General features: G+C 61.1%; 1 protein-coding gene across 5 annotated transcripts in view; it reads right to left on the bottom strand.

Annotated features, from left to right (window-relative positions):
- The window catches only part of TPCN2 (two pore segment channel 2), a 33,125-nt gene extending 16,113 nt beyond the window's left edge, over window positions 1-17,012 (bottom strand). For 2 of the 5 annotated variants that reach the window (XR_006775919.2, XM_045775650.2), the window contains exons 1-11: window positions 16,805-17,012; window positions 12,867-12,931; window positions 12,099-12,175; window positions 11,543-11,720; window positions 9,762-9,878; window positions 5,383-5,489; window positions 4,784-4,856; window positions 3,476-3,578; window positions 2,426-2,491; window positions 1,069-1,133; window positions 414-514 (exon numbers count right to left, since the gene is read on the bottom strand). Coding sequence is in view for 4 of the 5 variants with exons in the window: in XM_045775650.2 (XP_045631606.1) it covers window positions 414-514; window positions 1,069-1,133; window positions 2,426-2,491; window positions 3,476-3,578; window positions 4,784-4,856; window positions 5,383-5,489; window positions 9,762-9,878; window positions 11,543-11,720; window positions 12,099-12,175; window positions 12,867-12,931; window positions 16,805-16,916 (1,064 nt within the window). In the remaining variant the exon portion in view is untranslated. The remainder of the gene's footprint in view (window positions 1-413; window positions 515-1,068; window positions 1,134-2,425; window positions 2,492-3,475; window positions 3,579-4,783; window positions 4,857-5,382; window positions 5,490-9,761; window positions 9,879-11,542; window positions 11,721-12,098; window positions 12,176-12,866; window positions 12,932-16,804) is intronic. The other 3 variants (XM_045775648.2, XM_045775649.2, XM_045775647.2) reach the window with 3 other exon arrangements.
- Between the last annotated feature and the right edge of the window lie 811 nt (window positions 17,013-17,823).

Here is a 17,823-nt window from a genome sequence, read left to right as displayed (position 1 = left end):
TGCAGTACAACAGACACAGGACAGGGTGGCTCATGAGCCGTCCGGGTGGGCACCTTCCACAGACACCATCGCCAGACCAGGCCCCCCGCCTCACCCAAGCACAGTGGCGCGGGAAGGACGCAGGCCGGGGGAGAGGGCCAAAGCCACTCGGCCCCCACCAGCCCACGGTCTCTAGGGGTCACGAGGACAAGTGAGTCAACTCAGAGAACGACAGAACCCTGCACCACCGGCCATGAGGCATCCTTGTGATTCCAAGGCCGCGCTAAAATCAGGTGCCAGCCTGCGGGGCGCTCGGCAGAGGGCAGAGTTGCTGCTCCGGAAACACTCTATGGAGCATTCTAAGGAGCTCCCTCCCACCGGCAGCAGCCCCCGCTTCCTCAGGGAGAACGGGGTCCCGGGAGCCCGGCACTCACTCCTGAGGGTGGGCTTGTCCCTCTGCTGTCACGGAGGAGAGGACCTCATAGGCAGCCCGGGCTCCCAGCCGCCTCCGGAACAGGGAGGTCTGGAAAGACTTCTGCAAGGAAAACGGCCCTGAGTGGTGGGGTCGGGCCTCTCCTGGCCACACATCCCCCCACCTCATGCCCAGCGCCTCTGGGGGGCGGCCTGCCCACCCGCAACGGGGGAGCAGCCCTCACCCCCTCAGGCACCAGAGGAACAGCCAGACTCTTCACGGCCCATGGAAATCGCTAAGATGTGTGTTTCTGCTCTGCACATCTGGGGTCCCCAGCTCTCCCACACGGTGGGCTCGGGGCCACCTGCCCTAGAGCTGCGACCTCACGGCCTCCCTCTAGTGGAGATGGAGCAGGGAAGTGGCCCGGGGGGGGGGGGGGGGGGCTGCGGCGACAGCACTGCCTGGGGAGGGAGGATGTGACACGGCTCCTGCTCCCCCACAGGAGGGAGCCAGAGGGCAGTGCAGAGACCACTGGAGACGAGCACCCCACCCCTGCCCCAGGGGCCTGGCCCCCACCCAGCCACCCCTCCCTCCTCTGGGACCACCGGGCTGGTCGCCCCCGCCTGGCCTCCAGGGGCAGCTCCTCACAGAGGAGTAGAAACGGCAGCCTGTCTCACCATCAGGTAGCCCCGGAACCGGTTGTAGATGATGGCCGTCAGCAGGTTCATCAAAAACAAGCTTCCTGCGAGTGGAAAAGCCACAATCAGTGGGGACCACCACAGACAGGGGGCAGAGTCTGGAAGGAGCAGCAGCATCAGGAGCCCGGGGCTGGGGGTGGCACCCAGGGGCCCAAAGGGCCAAAACGGGCACAGCAATCCCAAAGGTGCTGGTGAGAAGGGCCTGGACGATCACAGAGCAGGGAGAGCCCGTCATTCCTGCCAGGTGCCTGGGGCACGCCAGTCAACACGAAAGCCTCCCTGTCCTCATCTAATGAATACGCTGCCACCGGGCATGCCCAGCCATGGGCACTGAGGACAGAGACCATCGGTGGTCACAGACTGAAAACCATGAGGTGGGCCACACTGAGGAGAAGTCACAAGGTCAGAGAGCACATGAGGTCATGGGAACACTGAAGTGAAGTCAGCAGGGAAGGCATGCTGAGGTGAAGTCAGCAGGGAGGACACACTGAGGCAAAGTCATGGGGTCGGGGAGCAGGTGAAATCACAGGGTCAGGGAAGACACATTGAGGTGAAGTCACATGGTTGGGAAGGCACACTAAACCAAAGTCAGCAAGGAGGGCATGCTAAAGTGAAGTCACAGAGAGGTCACAGGAGGACACATGAGGTGAAGTCACGGGGTCAGGAGGACACATGAGGTGAAGCCACGGGGTCAGGAGGACACGCTGAGGTGAAGCCACAGGGTGGGGGAGGACATGAAGTGAAGCCACGGGGTCGAGGAGGACACGCTGACGTGAAGCTACGGGGTCGGGGAGGACACGCTGAGGTGAAGCCACGGGGTCGGGGAGGACACGCTGAGGTGAAGCCACGGGGTCGGGAGGACACGCTGACGTGAAGCCACGGGGTCGGGGAGGACACGCTGAGGTGAAGCCACGGGGTCGGGAGGACACGCTGAGGTGAAGCCACGGGGTCGGGAGGACACGCTGACGTGAAGCCATGGGGTCGGGGAGGACATGCTGAGGTGAAGCCACGGGGTCGGGGAGGACACGCTGAGGTGAAGCCACGGGGTCGGGAGGACACGCTGACGTGAAGCCACGGGGTCGGGGAGGACACGCTGAGGTGAAGCCACGGGGTCGGGAGGACACGCTGAGGTGAAGCCACGGGGTCGGGAGGACACGCTGACGTGAAGCCATGGGGTCGGGGAGGACATGCTGAGGTGAAGCCACGGGGTCGGGGAGGACACGCTGAGGTGAAGTCATGGGGTTGGGAGGACACGGTTACACCTGAGCATTTGGGATCTTGCCACAGGGGGCAGGATCTTGTCCCAAGTGACCCCTACAGATCTGTCGGAACTTACCTATCAGGGTGAAGACTATGAAAAAGATGGCATAGGCTCGGTTCTTGGAATACGCAGGAGTCATAACTGAGAGAAAGAAGTTGCAGAAACTGAAACATGTTCACAACCTCAGCCTCCGATCTAATCCCCATCATGGCCTCACACCACCTGCCCTCTCAACAGATAGAAGGGCTCTGGCTGGGAGACCTAGGAGGCCTTCCTGTCCAAATGCCAATCCTCACACCTCTGCTTACACACCCTTGCAGTGGGGAACTCACTACTTTTCAAGGCTGCTCCCCCCTTACATTAAGCTGAAACCTGCTTCCCTATGAACTCCCCACACACTGAAAGCTCAGCTCTCCCTTGGGTGATGTGCTACGACTCACAGGACATGTGGGGACAATGCTCAGGGTCCCACTGGGTGTGCAAGCTGACGGCTGCCCTCCTGGGAAGGTCTCTATGATGGGGGATCATCCCTGAGCCCAAGACGAAAGTCATGAGCCAGGGTACCCAGGCCACAGCCAGGCCCTAGAGGCCCACAGCACCCCATCCTAGCCACAGCCCTGGCCCACACAGAGCGGCCCCAGCAGCAACCCCAAACGTGAGCACCACAGCAACCTAAGAGCCAGGGCCCATCACCTCAGGGCCAAGCCGCACCCCACAGCTGGGCCTGGGTGGCGACAGGGAAAGTGGCTGGGCCTCAAAGAGGAAGTCATCAGGGAACCCGCTGCACACACCACCAGTTGTTACCGTGCTCATTCTTAGCTTCTCGGTGGAGTCAGGGGACAGGAAAGACAAGGTGAAGGGAACAGAGGAAAAAGGAGGGAGGGAGCCAGCAAAGGAGTGAAGTGGGAGAAAAGGGAAGAAGAGGAAACAGGCAGGAAGGAGAAGGAAAAAGACAAACAGGGAACGAAAAACAAGGAAGGAGTGAGGGAGAGAACCCAACGTCCTCCTTTTCATGCTCCACCCAGGGATAGAAAAGCCTTCTGCACTCCTGCCTCGAGAGCCTGGTGCTGGGGCTCCCCGTTAACCACACCCGCCCCCCAGGCCCTGTGCCCCCTCCCCACACACCGTCGGGGTTGTTGGCAGTGGTCAGCAGCACCAGGAGGGAGGTCAGAGCCTCCGGCAGGTTGCGGAAATAGATCAGCCTCTCCCGGTCCTGCCCATCACCCTGCTGAGAGCAAACGGGGTGGCTGTGAGGGGCCGGCAGGCCTCTCCCCCCCAAGCTAAGGCCTGAAGCCGGCAGAGCTCCATCCGCTGTGGGGCCAGCACCCCTCACCTGCACCTCCCCATCATTTCCCAGCAGACTCTGCACTCATGGCCAGACAGGACCTAACTCAGGGCCTCTGGGCCCAAGAGCCAGTGTCCGGGGAGGCTGTGCACCCGCAGGGACACCGGCCTCTGAAGCGGGTCTGCTCAGAACCACAGGGAAAAGCCTTCAGCAGCCCTGGCTGAGACACACACAGAGAGAGACAGCACACACCATTAACTATACAACCACTAAACAAATATACACGGACACACAGAGACACACAAAGCACGTAGTGCACACCCAGGTGCAGAGACACACACAATTACACAAAGACAGACACACACTCAAAAGATGACTACAGACACAGGGGAGCTCCAGCTCTCCCGGAGTCAGAAGGGACAGTCTCCAGTCCTCCTTCACGGACAGGACAGCCTGGATCCCCCCAATATTGCCACAAACTCAATGGAAACCAGCCATGGCTGACCCCCAGCCACATTCCCAGGACAGAGATGCAGGACAGCTCCAACGCTGAGGATGACAGTGACCCTGGCCAGGACATGAGCGAAGACACACTGGACCACAGATGCATGGTGTGGGGGGACCAGGGTGAGAAGTGGCAGACACCTCCACGCAGCAATAGGCCACTGGGGCCAAGAGGCAGCGAGGAGCGGGAAGGGAAGGGGACCCAGGGGGAGGGCAAAAGATCCCAACCGGAGAAGACGAAGTGGAGGCAGGCGCTGTGGGGCGGACGGTGGTGCAGTCCACCTGATGGCCCCAAACGCCAGGCTGTGGGGGCCTCCATCTAACAGGGGTGTAGAGAAAGCTGGGTCAGGGGCAGGGAGGGGAGAAGAATGGAGGGAGGGAAGGAGGGAAGGAGGAAGAGAGGCAGGAGCAGCCAGGCCCACCAGCCCTGAGCCCATGAGGCCACAGGGACGGGCACACGAAGACTGGTCATTTGAAGAGACCTCTGGGGTCTAGGTGGGCCACCACTGACCCTGGTTACGAGGCTAGAGCAGGCAGCCTCACCGGTCCGCCGCCTCTGCAGGCCCCACAACTACATGGAGGAGAGGGCCGACCTGTCCGTCAATGCCCAGGGCGCCGGCTGGGGAAAGAGCAGAGCGCCGTACCTTCTCGCCTGTGAAGAGCAGCATCCCAAACATGGTGAAGACACACAGGTGAAGCGCCAGCAGCAGCATGACACTGGGGAGACGGACGCGGGCGCTTAGCACACGACACACGCCCCACGCGCCAAACGGGGTGGGGGGCTAGGGGCAGCCGGCCCGAGCACTCGGGGAGCTCCTGCCCTGGAGCCTGACCTGCGCTCAGCTACTGGTGCTGCCCTCAGGGAGCCCTTTCCCTGGCAGGGACAATCGGTACCCCAGGGGCAGTTCCAGGGGGTCCAAGGACCCCTGGACTCTCAGAGGGGAAAGGCCACATCCATCCATCTGGGCTCACGGTGAGGGCTCAACCATGTGAGCCACTGGGGGAAGGGGACTGGAGGCAGAGGGAGGCCTGGGACAGAGAACTGGGGCCGGGGGGGGTCATGGGAGGAGAGTGGGGGAGGAGGTGGTCAGTCACAGCAGGGACAGAAGGGGCGCATCCGCAGGGCTCTGCAGCTGTCGAGCAGAGGGTACAAGGCCACTAAGGGCTGCCAGGAGGCTTCCCCAGGCTGCAGTCCTGGCGCCCCCCGATGGCACAGCATGGAGGCCCGGCACCGAGAGCCCACCTGGCCATTTCCGGCAGCGAGGACCGGATACACTTGAGCGTCTTCTTCATCATGGACGAGTTCTGCATCAAGAAGAAGGGGCGAAAAAGCCTACGAATCCGCAGGGGCTGAAAGACAGGAGGAAGGCGCTCTCCACTTCCACCCAGGCCAGAGACTGGAGGTGCCGAAGAGCCGCAGAGCCCCACTCGGACCTCCCGCCGTCACCCACTCACAGCCCTGGCCTCCCTGTCCCTGTCCTCCCCCAGCCCCTGCCAACAGGCCACCCGGCTCCCATCAGCCCTGCAGCCTCAGCCCATGGGGGCCTCCACACCTCTCTACAAAGCTGCCTGTCCCACCCGGGGCGGGGGGGCGGAGGGTGCTGCTCCAAGCTCCTGGCTCCTCCGCTGCCCCCACCCCTCCCAGCTGTGGCCCCACCCCCCTCACGCACACACAGCCGCTGGGCCGCAACTCTGCACCCCGCAGTGCCCACACGCAGACACACTCACACACGCATGCGTGCACACACGCACATGCTTGCTGCAAACACACACCCTCTGTGCACATATCCTACACGTGCACACCGCCTGCACACGCACACGCACACGGATGCACACACAGGCCCCATTTCCTCCTTCCTGTCTTCCTTCCCGTCAGAACCTAAGAGAGCCCCCCCCTCCGCCCCGTGCGCAGGACCACCTAGTGTTTTCGAAGGGGCTTCCCTCAGGCGTCCCTTCTCCCTCCCTCCACTAGCAACACACCACATGTTCTAAGACCCTGCACTCGCAACAGAAACACTTGCCCCTCTACCTGTCCCACACGTCCCTGCCCCTGACCCAGCCAGTCCTCCTGTCCGGGACGCCCGCCCCAGCCTCAGTGACCTCCAGGCCTGAGTCTGCCCAGCGCCTCGGGCCATCTCCCCTGTACCTGACCCCCAAGTGCTGATGCCCAGAGCCCCTTCCTCCCCTCTGTTGGCCTCTTGCCTTGGGGAACGTGTCAGGCCACATGGTTTTTTGTTTTCTTGTGGTTTTTTTTTGGTGGTTCATATCTTTTATATAAAAGCATAACTACCTTCTCTCTTGCAATCACCCCATTTCCTAGGCCACGTGCTTTTAAGTGTCTTGTTATTGCTCCATGGCCCATCCTAGCCCTCAACTGGACTCCCGCCCCACCGGGCATCTTGTCTTAGAAGCCCAGCTGACCACATTCCCTCCCAGCCCAAGGCCCAAGGACTGCCTGGAGGCCCACTCTGGCCCATCCAGGGGCCACCGCCCACTGTCCTGCTGGCTGCAGCCCTCAGCCCACCCCTCTGCTCAGCTGGCAGGCTGTCCCCGTCCCTCCCATGCCCGTGTAAATGCCACCTCCTCTAGCACGGCACCCGTGGCAGTCTGGAGTGCCATGACGTCTCTGCGGTTTCCTCATACCAGAGGTCCCTCTCGCAACAGAACAAGGTCCCAACAGCGCTGGCACACAGCAGACCCTCCAGGTCGTCTGAAGGATACGGGATCCCAAGGCCCGACTCAACCTCCCCGGGCTACACACATTCTCAGGAGGGGGCCCAGCTCCCGGCACGGGACCAGAAAGCCAAAGGAAACAGCAATAAATGGACACTCAGGGCTCTGCCCACCCTCCTGCCCACCCCGTGGGCTGAGGGACCAGCGTCCCCAGCTCACCCGTCCCAGATGGACTCTTGCCTCAGCACCCGTATCCTGAGTCTCTTAGCCATCCCTCTAGGCTAAGAAGCAGCTAAAGGTCCTATGACACCCACACCCAGGGTCTCGGACCCTCACCTGTAATCAGACACAGACCAGGGTGCAGCTCATACCTCCTGCCAAGAGCCCTCCCCATGCTGGGGCCACATCAAGGTCAAGGAGACAGGGACGCGTGCCTTTATGAAGGACGGGGAGGTACAGTCACAGGACTTAACGCCAATGAGCAGCTGGCCCGGTGCCAGTGAAGCCCCTGGCGAGGCCCACACAGAATCACAGACCACCAACTAACCTGCAGGTACCTCGTCTCCCATGAGAAAGCGCCGCAGCAGAGACCAACTAACCTGCAGGTACCTCGTCTCCCATGAGAAAGCGCCGCAGCAGAGACCAACTAACCTGCAGGTACCTCGTCTCCCATGAGAAAGCGCCGCAGCAGAGACCAACTAACCTGCAGGTACCTCGTCTCCCATGAGAAAGCGCCGCAGCAGAGACCAACTAACCTGCAGGTACCTCGTCTCCCATGAGAAAGCGCCGCAGCAGAGTCACGACCACGGCCTAGCCAGGGACCGGTGGACCATGTGTGATCTGACCCTCTGCCCACAAGGCAGAGAGAGAGTCCAGGCTGGAGTAGGGGGGAGGCCGCTGGTCCTCCCCGCCCTCCCTCCCCCCGTGCCTGTGTGAGTTATGACTGGCTAGCTGGCGCGGGGAAGAACCTCAGGCCTGGTTCGGACACGGTTCTGGGTGATGCACTGACCCTACCCAGAAGCGGACCCCGTGTGGCGCTACAGCCTCAATCGGGAGCCCCCCCCCCCCGAGGTGGTGCTGAAGGGAGAGCATTTCAGTGGGCAGGGTCCACCCTGTCTGTACTGAGAAGGGTAACAATTCCCACGTGGTGGTCAGGGCACAGAAAGAACAAGCCAGACAAGTGAGGACGAGGTCTAAGAAGCTTGCACGTGGACGGGCAGAGGAAACATCCACGAGACAGAACGACATGTCCTATAATGTCCGAGCCCTTGCCCCCAAGGCCACTACAGATGGCTTGCCCTCTAGAGGCAGAGCCCAGCTCCGCTCACCCACCCCGATGAGGCCCAGGGCAGCTGGGTGGGTGACTGCAATGGGCCCCTTCCCCGGGCAGAGCATGGATCTGTCCTCCCTGGACTGGCAGTTAGGGCTGCCTAGGAGCGCCCCGGGACCACTATCTGAGCCTCAGGGGCCATGCTGCCTCAGACCAGCCCACGGCACTCACCGGCCTCACCACGGCCCCTCCCCTGCAGCGGCCTGCCCGTGGGAGGGCTGGATGGTGCTAGGCAGGCTCCGCGACACCAGCTCCGGGAGGCAGCCCTCGGTGGGACCGGGAGGTGCAGGACAGAACAGAACAGCAACTCCCCCTCTCCCCAGCCCACAATTCAGTGCCCTGCCGCTCTGGAAATGCCCACGCCCGGGGGGGGGGGGGGTGTTCCACGAGGGACACGCCGTGAGATTCATGAGCAGCAGGGTGGGGTGCCATGGGGCACACCGCTCCGAACACCAAGGACAGACTGGGGTGCTGCTGCGCAGAGGGGCAGGGAGGTCTAGGTCGGGGATCCTGAGGCACACCAGGTATGAAAGACTATCAGAAACTCCGGGAATCATCAAAGGCAGGCCCACCGAGGACACGGACTGGCCGGGAATGAAGCTCTGGGTCCCCGTTCAAGGTGAAGAAGCCAGAGGAGCCGGGGAGCTGGCTGAGGCTAAGGGCACGGGGACCCTGAGCAGGAGGAACTTATAAGGACCAGTCGGGGCCGCAACCAATAACAACGCAAGTCTGAGAGCTGCGCATGGCCTTCCTCGCTTGTTGCGCAGACGTGGGTCTGTAACGCTCACAAAGCTCTTTCCTGCGAGGAAGTGGGAGGCGGGCACTGTGCCATCCGACCTCCCCGCAGCTCTGCCGCGGGCTCCCCTTCAGCAGCCTGCTTACTCCTGCCAGTGAGGGCACAAGGAAGAGGCTGGGGGGCCAGAGGGGGAGGCGCGACTGCTCCCCGCTGTCCCCTTGCCAGCCCTGGGGTGGTACCCACGCCGGGGGCTGCCAGCCCTCCCACCTTCAGCACTGCCAGAACCAAACAGTCTCCGGTGGGTGATCTGCACCCCCCCCCAGAGCCTGGAGGGCAGGGTGCCGCTGCTGGGGGCCCCGCCCCTGAGTCTCCCGCAGCTCTGTGTCCCGCTGCCCCTGCCCCACCCCGTTCTGCTTGGTCGGTTACTCAACACCTGTTTAAGCTTCTATATAAATTCTCTTGCCTAAAGTGCCCCACGAGCTTGTGTCGCTGACTGGCCCTGATGGACATGGCTGTCCCCACACCAACTTTCCCGCTTCTGCTCTATGCAGTCACTGGGCTGTGCATCTGGCTGGGGGGCGGGATGGGACTCTAGGCTGACAGAGGCTTTCCCACTGCAGCCCACCCAGAGCTTCGGGCACATGGCCAGGGCGAGGCCCCAAGGCGGCAGGGGACCCAGCTGGTCAAGGAGCTCAGCTGGAAAGTGCTGAGGCAGGAATTAGGAGTCCTCGTGCCCTCCCCAGGCCTCAGTGTCTCCTTCTGCAAGATGGGACAAGGCCCCGTGGCCGATGGCCAACTGAAATGCTAAGAGGGTGTGCAGAGCTGGGCAGGGGAAGGCCGTCCAGAGCTTCTGCTCCCAGCTCAGAGCCACTGCAGCACCTACCTCCTGGCAAACCAGACTCAGAGACACGATCCAGTCCATGAGAGACACGACCAGCACTGCAAGGTAGGCCAGCAGCCAGAGGTTCGTCCGGAATTGGGCCCACCCAACCAGGTAGCTCTGCAAGAGAGGCGGTGGGTGAGCGGGTGAGCGGGCAGCCCCACAGACGCCAGCCCTGCAGCCGGCCCGAGGCTGTCAATGGCCACGGGTGAGGCTGGGGCAGCCAGAGCAGAGAGCACTTTGGCGAGCGGTGTGGCCTCCAAGTGACCTGAGGAGCAAGAAGCTGAGCCCTCACCCAGCCCACTGGTGACCTCTGCCAGCCAGTGGTCTCGGGCTCAGCACTTAACCACTCCAGCCTGCTACCACATCGGTAACAGGGTCTGAGCCGTCCTGCCCATCCCAACGGTCAGGTTAGCTTATGTACAGGAACCATTCTGGAAAAGAGCCATTCTGGAAAAGGGGCTTTGCCGATCGAGGCTGTAACACCACACATGGTCTGCTTCTGGTTGGGCTGGCCCACACCCAGAACCATCTATAAACCAGGGGGGCACCTGGGTGGCTCAGTCAGTGAAGCGTCTGCCTTTGGCTCAGGTCATGAACTCAGGGTCCTGGGATCAAAACACGCATCGGGCTCCCTGCTCTGCGGAGGGTCTGCTTCTCTCTCTGCTCCTACCCCTGCTTATGCTCGCTCCCTTCTCTCTCTCAAATAAATAAACGAAGTCTTTAAAAAATGTCTGAAAAAAAAAAATAAAAATCAACCAGGCCTGAGGTCTTCCTCTGAGGCCAGCTGGCCAGTCGTCACGAGCCCCACAGATGGCAGGGGCATCCAGAGGTCACTGCGTGCAGATAAAAACGTACACTCGCTCTAACTTTGAGACTTCCCGAACGCACCAGCCATTCAAAAACTACGAATGAGAACAACTTCTCACCAGTTTCAGTTCCAGTTTAAAAACCCCCAAAGCTCCTAAACACACCAAGGGCTGAAGAAGAAACAACATGAAGCTGCCCAGGGCCCTCGCCCACAGCCCTCCGCGTGAGCCCCAGAGGCCTGAGGCCACCCCCACAGCAGGACGCCCAGCGGGTGCCGGGCGGAGGCACTGCCTGAGTCTGGGGACAGCCCGCCGCACTGCATGGCCAGCTACAACCCGAAGGCCCAGCACTGCAGCACAGGAATCGCCCCTGTCTGACAAAAGGAACAACGTGTGACCCGCAGCCAGGCCCGGCCTCTCGGCCCCTCTGTGTCTCAGCGGGAAGCCACTAGGGCTCTGAACCTCTGACGTGGCTCAGAAGCTCAAACGAGCAAGGCGGGGCCCACCTCCAGCTTCTGGAAGGACTCAGGTCAGACAGAATCTAGAGTCAGGCACACACCACGTGGCAACAGGCCCCTTTCCACCCCACCCGCACCGCCTCCTGTGTTCCTCTCTTCTTGAGGGTGGGACGCTGGGCCATGAGAGAGACCACTGGTCCTGCCTTGTTCTACGGGGGTCTCTCCTCACAGGGGCACTGCCAGACCCTCAGCCACTCCCAGAGGTCCCACAAGGCCGTGCACCTGGCATGGCCAAACCCCGACTCAGTTTAGTCTGGAGAGGGCAGAGAGCCGACACAGCCTCTGCTTCAATGCCCAGAACTCTCCACCAACCCAGGCCTCTGCTCCGGGGGTCAAAGTGCACAGTCCGAGAAAAAGGCAGCTAGCTCCAGAAGTATAAAAATTAATCAAAAAAGCAGCAGACAGGCCAGGAAGGCACTGGCCCCTGGGCTGTGGCACCTGACGGTGCCCGCCTCACCTTCACAGAGACGTCAGCCACAAAGACCAGCAGGCAGAGCATCTCGACGCTCTCGGTCAGGCCACAGGGGGGATTCCAAGGGGCCGAGCGGTAGCGGACATCCGCGGTGCTAGTGAGCGAGGACGGGGTCTCAATAAAAGCCAAAAACAGGATCAAGAAGATGGTGAAACTCAATATCCTGAAAAAAGAACAAAAACTAATTATAATGCATGAACCAGCAGGGCTGTGGGCCAAAAGCCAGATCCACAGGCAGGATGCCCGGGGAGATAGCAGGACAGACCCCATGGTTTCAAAAGGCAAAGCCCACACTGCCTGGTTTGTGCCCATCTCGAGCGGTCAGACAGCAGCACTCAGCTCAAGGCTCGAAGGCCATGGCTGAAACTCATCACCAGAAGAGCCCCTCTTTCCTCGGGCTGGGCTCCTTGTTCCAGGAAGGAGGGAAAAGCAGCTCCTTCTCCACCATGAGGAGGCGGAACCTGCCTGGACCCTGAGGTCAGCCTCCCCCCACCCAGCCAGGCCACAGGAACCCCCCCGCTGCACGCGTGGGCCTTCTCACCATTGGCACGCGTTCGAGTAATACAACCGATAAAGCCACACCGACCTGGCGTCCATGCGGTGGTTAATGGAGCGATACTGAAAGTAAACATCACACAGGGGAGCATGAGTGGGGGTCCCCTCAGAGCCGCACAGCCTGGCCAGCCACAGGCCAGGCACCCACTGACCCCACAACAGGCCCCCAGGCAGGGAGACGGGCCGTGGACAAAGAGCTCTCTGGTGACCCCACAGGGGCACCAAAAACCTCCACAGCACGGATACCCACTGCCAAACATACAGCTGTGCCCGCTGCCTGCCTGCGAGGCTCTCCCCTCTGCTGTGAAGGCCCCCACGACTGTGCCACTGTCCAGGATGCCCCCGGCCTAGTCCCCCACAAGGCACGTTGCTCCCTTCCATATCCTATTTCCCGAATTGAGCCTGGGTGTTGTTTTCCAGCAGGCGATGGTCTGACCATCTTTGGGCATCTTTCACGGGACCTGGGAGAGGCAGGCACATGACAGGCCCTCAGTAGGCGGTAACTCAACAAAACGAGTAATGACTGATTCTAGGACTCAAGAGAAGAACACCAGCGCCCACCTGCTTTAGGGAGGACCCCAGGTGAGCTGTGCCCAAAGGCCCCATCATCACGGTTATGATGGCCACACAGTCCAGCCACCAAGGCCCTGGCCCCAGGACAGCAAGGAGGGGACCAGCAGGGCAGCCATCACCCAGTCCCCACAAAACCCAGAGACGAGCCCAGGCCCAGCCACTGGGAGCAGGTCCCGCCCACCTGGAGGGCATCTTCAATGAAGACAGCAGCCTGGTCAAAGCAGACCTCCCGCCTGGACACAGCGCCTGCAGACAGAGAGAACGCATCGGGTGACAAGGCGGATCACATGACGCTCACCTGCTACAGGTTCAACTGAGATCAAGGAAAGAACCTGGAGGCGTTGTTTTCCAAGGCTCTGCAATGAGATGCCTTCACCCTGCAGCAAGTTCTCACACGAGAGCCCCAGGACTGGCCCGGCACACAGCATGCCCGTAAGCGGGCAGCTGTGGCTACCCTCCCGCCGACTTCACCCACCAGCAAGCTCAGGTGTCAGGGCACAGGAGGATGGATGGGGCCTCTGTGAGCCCCAGCAGGCTCCCGACTACGAGGGGCCTTCAGGACAAGTCAGGCGGCTCGAAGCCTCATTCCAGCATCCCCACCCCTGCCCATACAGGAGCCATAAGCTGCACACTAGATCAGTCCCCACAGCCTTGGGTTCCGGCCACTGCTCGAGGCCAAGTGCCGCCTCTGTGGCCGCGTGGCAGAAACCACTGCTTGCCACAAAGGGAGAAGAAAGGCATGGGGAGCGGTGGCTCACAGCAACAGCCACTGCCCAAGGTCCCTGAGAGAAGGTGCAGCCCAAGCAGCCCAGGCTCCAGGCAGGGGCAGAGCCGGCACGCAGCACCCAGCAGCTCCCAGATCCAGGCTTGGAAACGAGGGGGCAGCTGTTTCTGTTGAAGATTCTACTTTCACCTCTGGGCCATAGCCAGCAGTTTCTAAAACCACCCGTACCTCGTACGGAGAGAGGCAGCGACACGCGGGCTTCTAGCGCAGACGTACGGAAGCCCGAGGCAGAGCGGGCAGTGCGCCACTGTCTACTCTGCCCACCACCCCCAGGGAAGCAGCTGCCCCCGTCTCAGGGCTCCTGCCACAGGGCCAGGGCAGGGGGCAATCAGGGAGATGGGGGACGCTGGACAGAAGTAGGAGGTAAGACTCCAGCCTGGATCTGCCATCACACTGCTGTGTCACCCAAAGCAAGCACCCTCCTCTATCTGGGCCTCAGTTTCCCCCCACGTACAAGCACCATGCTCCTCGCCCTGAGGAGCCCTAAAAGTTCTCCCAGGGAGGCTGTGAGGGTGGCGACTACCTGCTTTCCCTAATAGCGTCCTGAGAACCAAGATCAGACAGCACGCCGGTCTACTCCCTACTGTACCCACAGAGCCCAGGACCAGGCAGGGCTTGGAACACAGCGTCCTCAAAGCTGAGTGAGTGAACAGCCCCAAGGGGAGGCTGCGAGGGCCCACGAGGGGCCCCATATTACCCAATCCCCGGATAAGAGATGAGATCGCCACCTGGAAAGATCTAAGGATATAAGCTTCTTAGACAAGAAGAGCCTCTGGGTTCCCTTTAGGCCCAGATGCGGGGTGCAGCTCATGCCCAGGCAAGCCATCACAGGCAGGGGTGTCAGGTACCCCAGGAACTTCCCAGCACACATCAGACCTCCTTCCTGGGCTGCAGGGCACCAAACCTCAGAAAGGCCACCCCACCTGCTTTGCAGTCCCTGACACCAGCAACCAGGGGAATCTTGTCACAAACCCTCAGTCGTGAGTATGTCACAGATTCCCACGAGTCCCCAGTGCTACTGGAAAAAGGCCACACTGAACCCACTTGGCACTATGGTGCCCACCTCACCCACTCACAGCCCATCCTGCTGCTTTCCCCACCCTATGCCCTCCACAACGCTCATCCTGAACTTGGCTCTGCCAAGACCAAGTTCTCCCAAGACTCCAAGCCCTTGCCCAGGCTGTTGGCCCTACCAGGAGCGCTGTCTCCCAACGTGGTGGTCTAGGGACCACCACCCCAGGTGGCAATCAGTGGGCACACCAGGTCGGAGCTTCAAGGTAGAACGTGTGCTGCAGAGAGCAGAGGACAACAGGGACTCAAACACCACATCCCACAGCAGCCCAGGACCAGCCTCTCTGCCCCAAGCCTCCACTCCTTCCTGTTCCAGGCTCCACCCTGTATGACCTCCCTGGGGCCCCAACCAGCTCCCTGATGACCCTGAACAGGCCTCTTCACCTCTGTGCATCAGTTCCCCCCCCTCACGGGTCATACACGATGGGACAGAAGTGCAGACTGAATGGGTTGCTGTAGCTATTTGCTGCTTTTATTCTAGAAGCCCATTCCATAGTGTGGTGCTCCCTCATCCTGACTTCTCCATAACCAGAAAAAGGGTGACGAGAGGAACGAGAAGAGGGAACAGCTACCCTTGCCCAATGAGGTGAGGCTGGATCGGAAGGACGTGACTGCAGGGTCTGCAGGGCACCCAGCAGCATAGTCCCCCGACCCGGCAGCAGGAGGATCCGACTGCAGGACACGCAAACTCTGTGCACAGAGCCCCACCTAGGAACCCCCACGGGCGCTGAGGGCAAACCAGCCATTCTCAGTCGCCACCACCCCGGGGCCAAGGAGCCAAGCCAGGGAGACTCAAAACACAGGGTGTCCCATGACATTCTCAGGAGCCCTCATGGAGGTCATGGCGTCAGGACAAGAAGCCCTCACTCGCCATCCACACTGCCTGGCCCTGGCCCCTCTCTTACAGTGCAGGTCTCATGTGTCGCCATCCACTCGGCCAGGACCGGGACCTGTGACTGTCACAGTGCTCTGTGCAGAACGGCCCTCAGCACCGACCGCTCGAGCTCTGCCATGTGGCCAGGCCCTGCGCCGAGGGCATTCCCAGCATTCTCTCTGAATCTTCACAACACTCAAGTCAGCCCCTCTGACTACCTCCCTTTCATTAAAGCTCAGAAAGGTCAGGCAACCTGCCAAGGTCACACAGCCAGAAGTGGTAGCACCAGAAAGGCACCCTCACCTCCAGACACAAAGCCTTAATGACCTACGTCCCTTGCCCAAGGACCTGTGAGGCCTGGCACAGGCTGGATGGAGAACCTTCCTGGGGACAGCCTCTGAGATGGGCAGGCAGGTGGCTGCCCACGCCTCTAGTTTTTCCACCTCTTATCAGGAACCCTCCAACCCCACTGTCCACGGATGGGCACACACTACTACGGCCCCCTCCCAGACAGAGGAAGAAAGCAAGCCCAGAAAGGGAAAGTGCTCCTGAAAGGAACGCCCAGCATGACACTAGCAGCAGCAGCACCAGATCCCAGAGCTGACCTTGGACAGGTCCCAGAGACTCTCTGGGCCTTGGTTTTCTCCTCTGTAAAATGAGGTTGAAGCCCTTCCATCACTGACCCAGCACCCAACCCCCCTGACGTCTGCCAGAGACAGATGGACTCCACCCACCCGCCCTCCTCAGGATTCAGCAACTTCTCTGCTGGTAAACAGGAAGGGCAGGAGGGAGCTGCAGAGGGCAAAGGGAGGAAGCTGCCCTGGTCTGAGGAGGCCAGCCCCAAACCCAAGCTGAAGGGGCACCAGACTCTGGGGAGACTCCAGCACCGAGACTGAGAGGGTAGACTGAAAGGACTCCTAAGTCTACTCCCAGCTGGGCTCGAACCCCACGCCAGCCACTTCGCGGCTGTGTGACCTTGGGTAGGGGAACGCCCCTCTCTGTGCCTCAGTTTCCCCCATCATAACCTGGAAGAAAACGGAAGTGCTGCCTCCTAGGAGCCACCAAGGCGATCCGCGAGGGCTGGGTCTACCCGAGGTCCATCGAGGGGGCTGCACGCGGCTGCGGGGCGCGGGCGGCCGGCTAGGCGAAGCCTCTCGGGCCGGCAGGTCGGAGGCAGGGCGCGACCCCGCAGCGCGTGGCCGACCCTGCCGCCCGCTCCTCCGCAGGGAGCAGCCCCCCGCCCTCGGGGGGCGATTCCCCTCGCTCCCCGCGCCCGCTCAGACCCCGGCCCCTGGGGCGCGCCCGCAGCGGCGACACCGAACGGCGCAGAGCCAGCAGGACCCCACACACAACCCCCACGGCCCGCTCCCCTCCCCGGGCCGCCGCTCACCAGGGCCGTCGCGGACGCTGCGGCAAGCGGCTGAGCCCGCCGGGCAGTCGCGGCCACTGCCGCCCCGGGCCCGGCTCAAAAGGGGCTCCGACTCCGCCCCGGGGTCCGCCATGGACCACCGCACGCCTCTGGGACCCTCCCCGAAGCGCAGGACGCGGAGCGCAAGCTACACTGCGCAGGCGTGGCGTCCCCGGCCCCGGAGGTCGGGGAGAGAAGCTGACGACACTGTGACGTTAGGGGATGCCCCTTCGCTACCAGCCAATAAGAATGGAGGGTTCGCGTGGAGGCGGGGCTTTCCCGGCTCTGCCTCTCAGGGGGTGGAGCTCAGCTGCCTACTCACCCTGGGAGGAGCTCTTAAGGACCGTTTTATGGCTGGGAGGAGTGCCTTACCAAAGACTGGCGCTAGGAGCTCCTGGGCACTGGTTAGAAAGGCAGATTCCTGGGCCTTCCCCTACCTGCTGAATCAGAAACTGGGGGCGGAGCCCAAGAATCTGTGTTTTGTTTGTGAGTGTTGAGTACATAGGGATCACGACCAAAGGACCGCCCCCAAAATGGAACTTGAGTTTACCATCTAGTTATGAAATTAGTAAGATTAAATATAATTAAGAGTAAGGTTTAAAAAGACATGGGGCACCTGGGTGGCTCAGTTGTTAAGCGTCTGCCTTCGGCTCAGGGCGTGATCCCGGCGTTATGGGATGGAGCCCCACATCAGGCTCCTCCGCCATGAGCCTGCTTCTTCCTCTCCCACTCCCCCTGCTTGTGTTCCCTCTCTCGCTGGCTGTCTCTATCTCTGTCAAGTAAATAAATAAAATCTTTTAAAAAGTAAAATAAAATAAAAATAAAAAGACAACTGGCACACTTGAAAGAAATATTTACAACATACAGATGAAGTGTTTCCAAATAACACATAAATAGCTTGTTTTCCATTGCTGCAGTGACACATTACTGCAAATTTACCAAAAACACCTGCCATTTATCATCTCTCAGTCCCGGAGGTCAGAAGCCCGGGGGCTGGACTG

This window comes from Ursus americanus, chromosome 24 (genome assembly GCF_024610735.1).
Source record: "Ursus americanus isolate L20-20 chromosome 24, mUrsAme1.1.p, whole genome shotgun sequence".
NCBI lineage: Eukaryota > Metazoa > Chordata > Mammalia > Carnivora > Ursidae > Ursus > Ursus americanus.
Note: the sequence above shows the minus strand (reverse complement) of the source record. Positions and strands in the feature narration are given on the sequence as shown.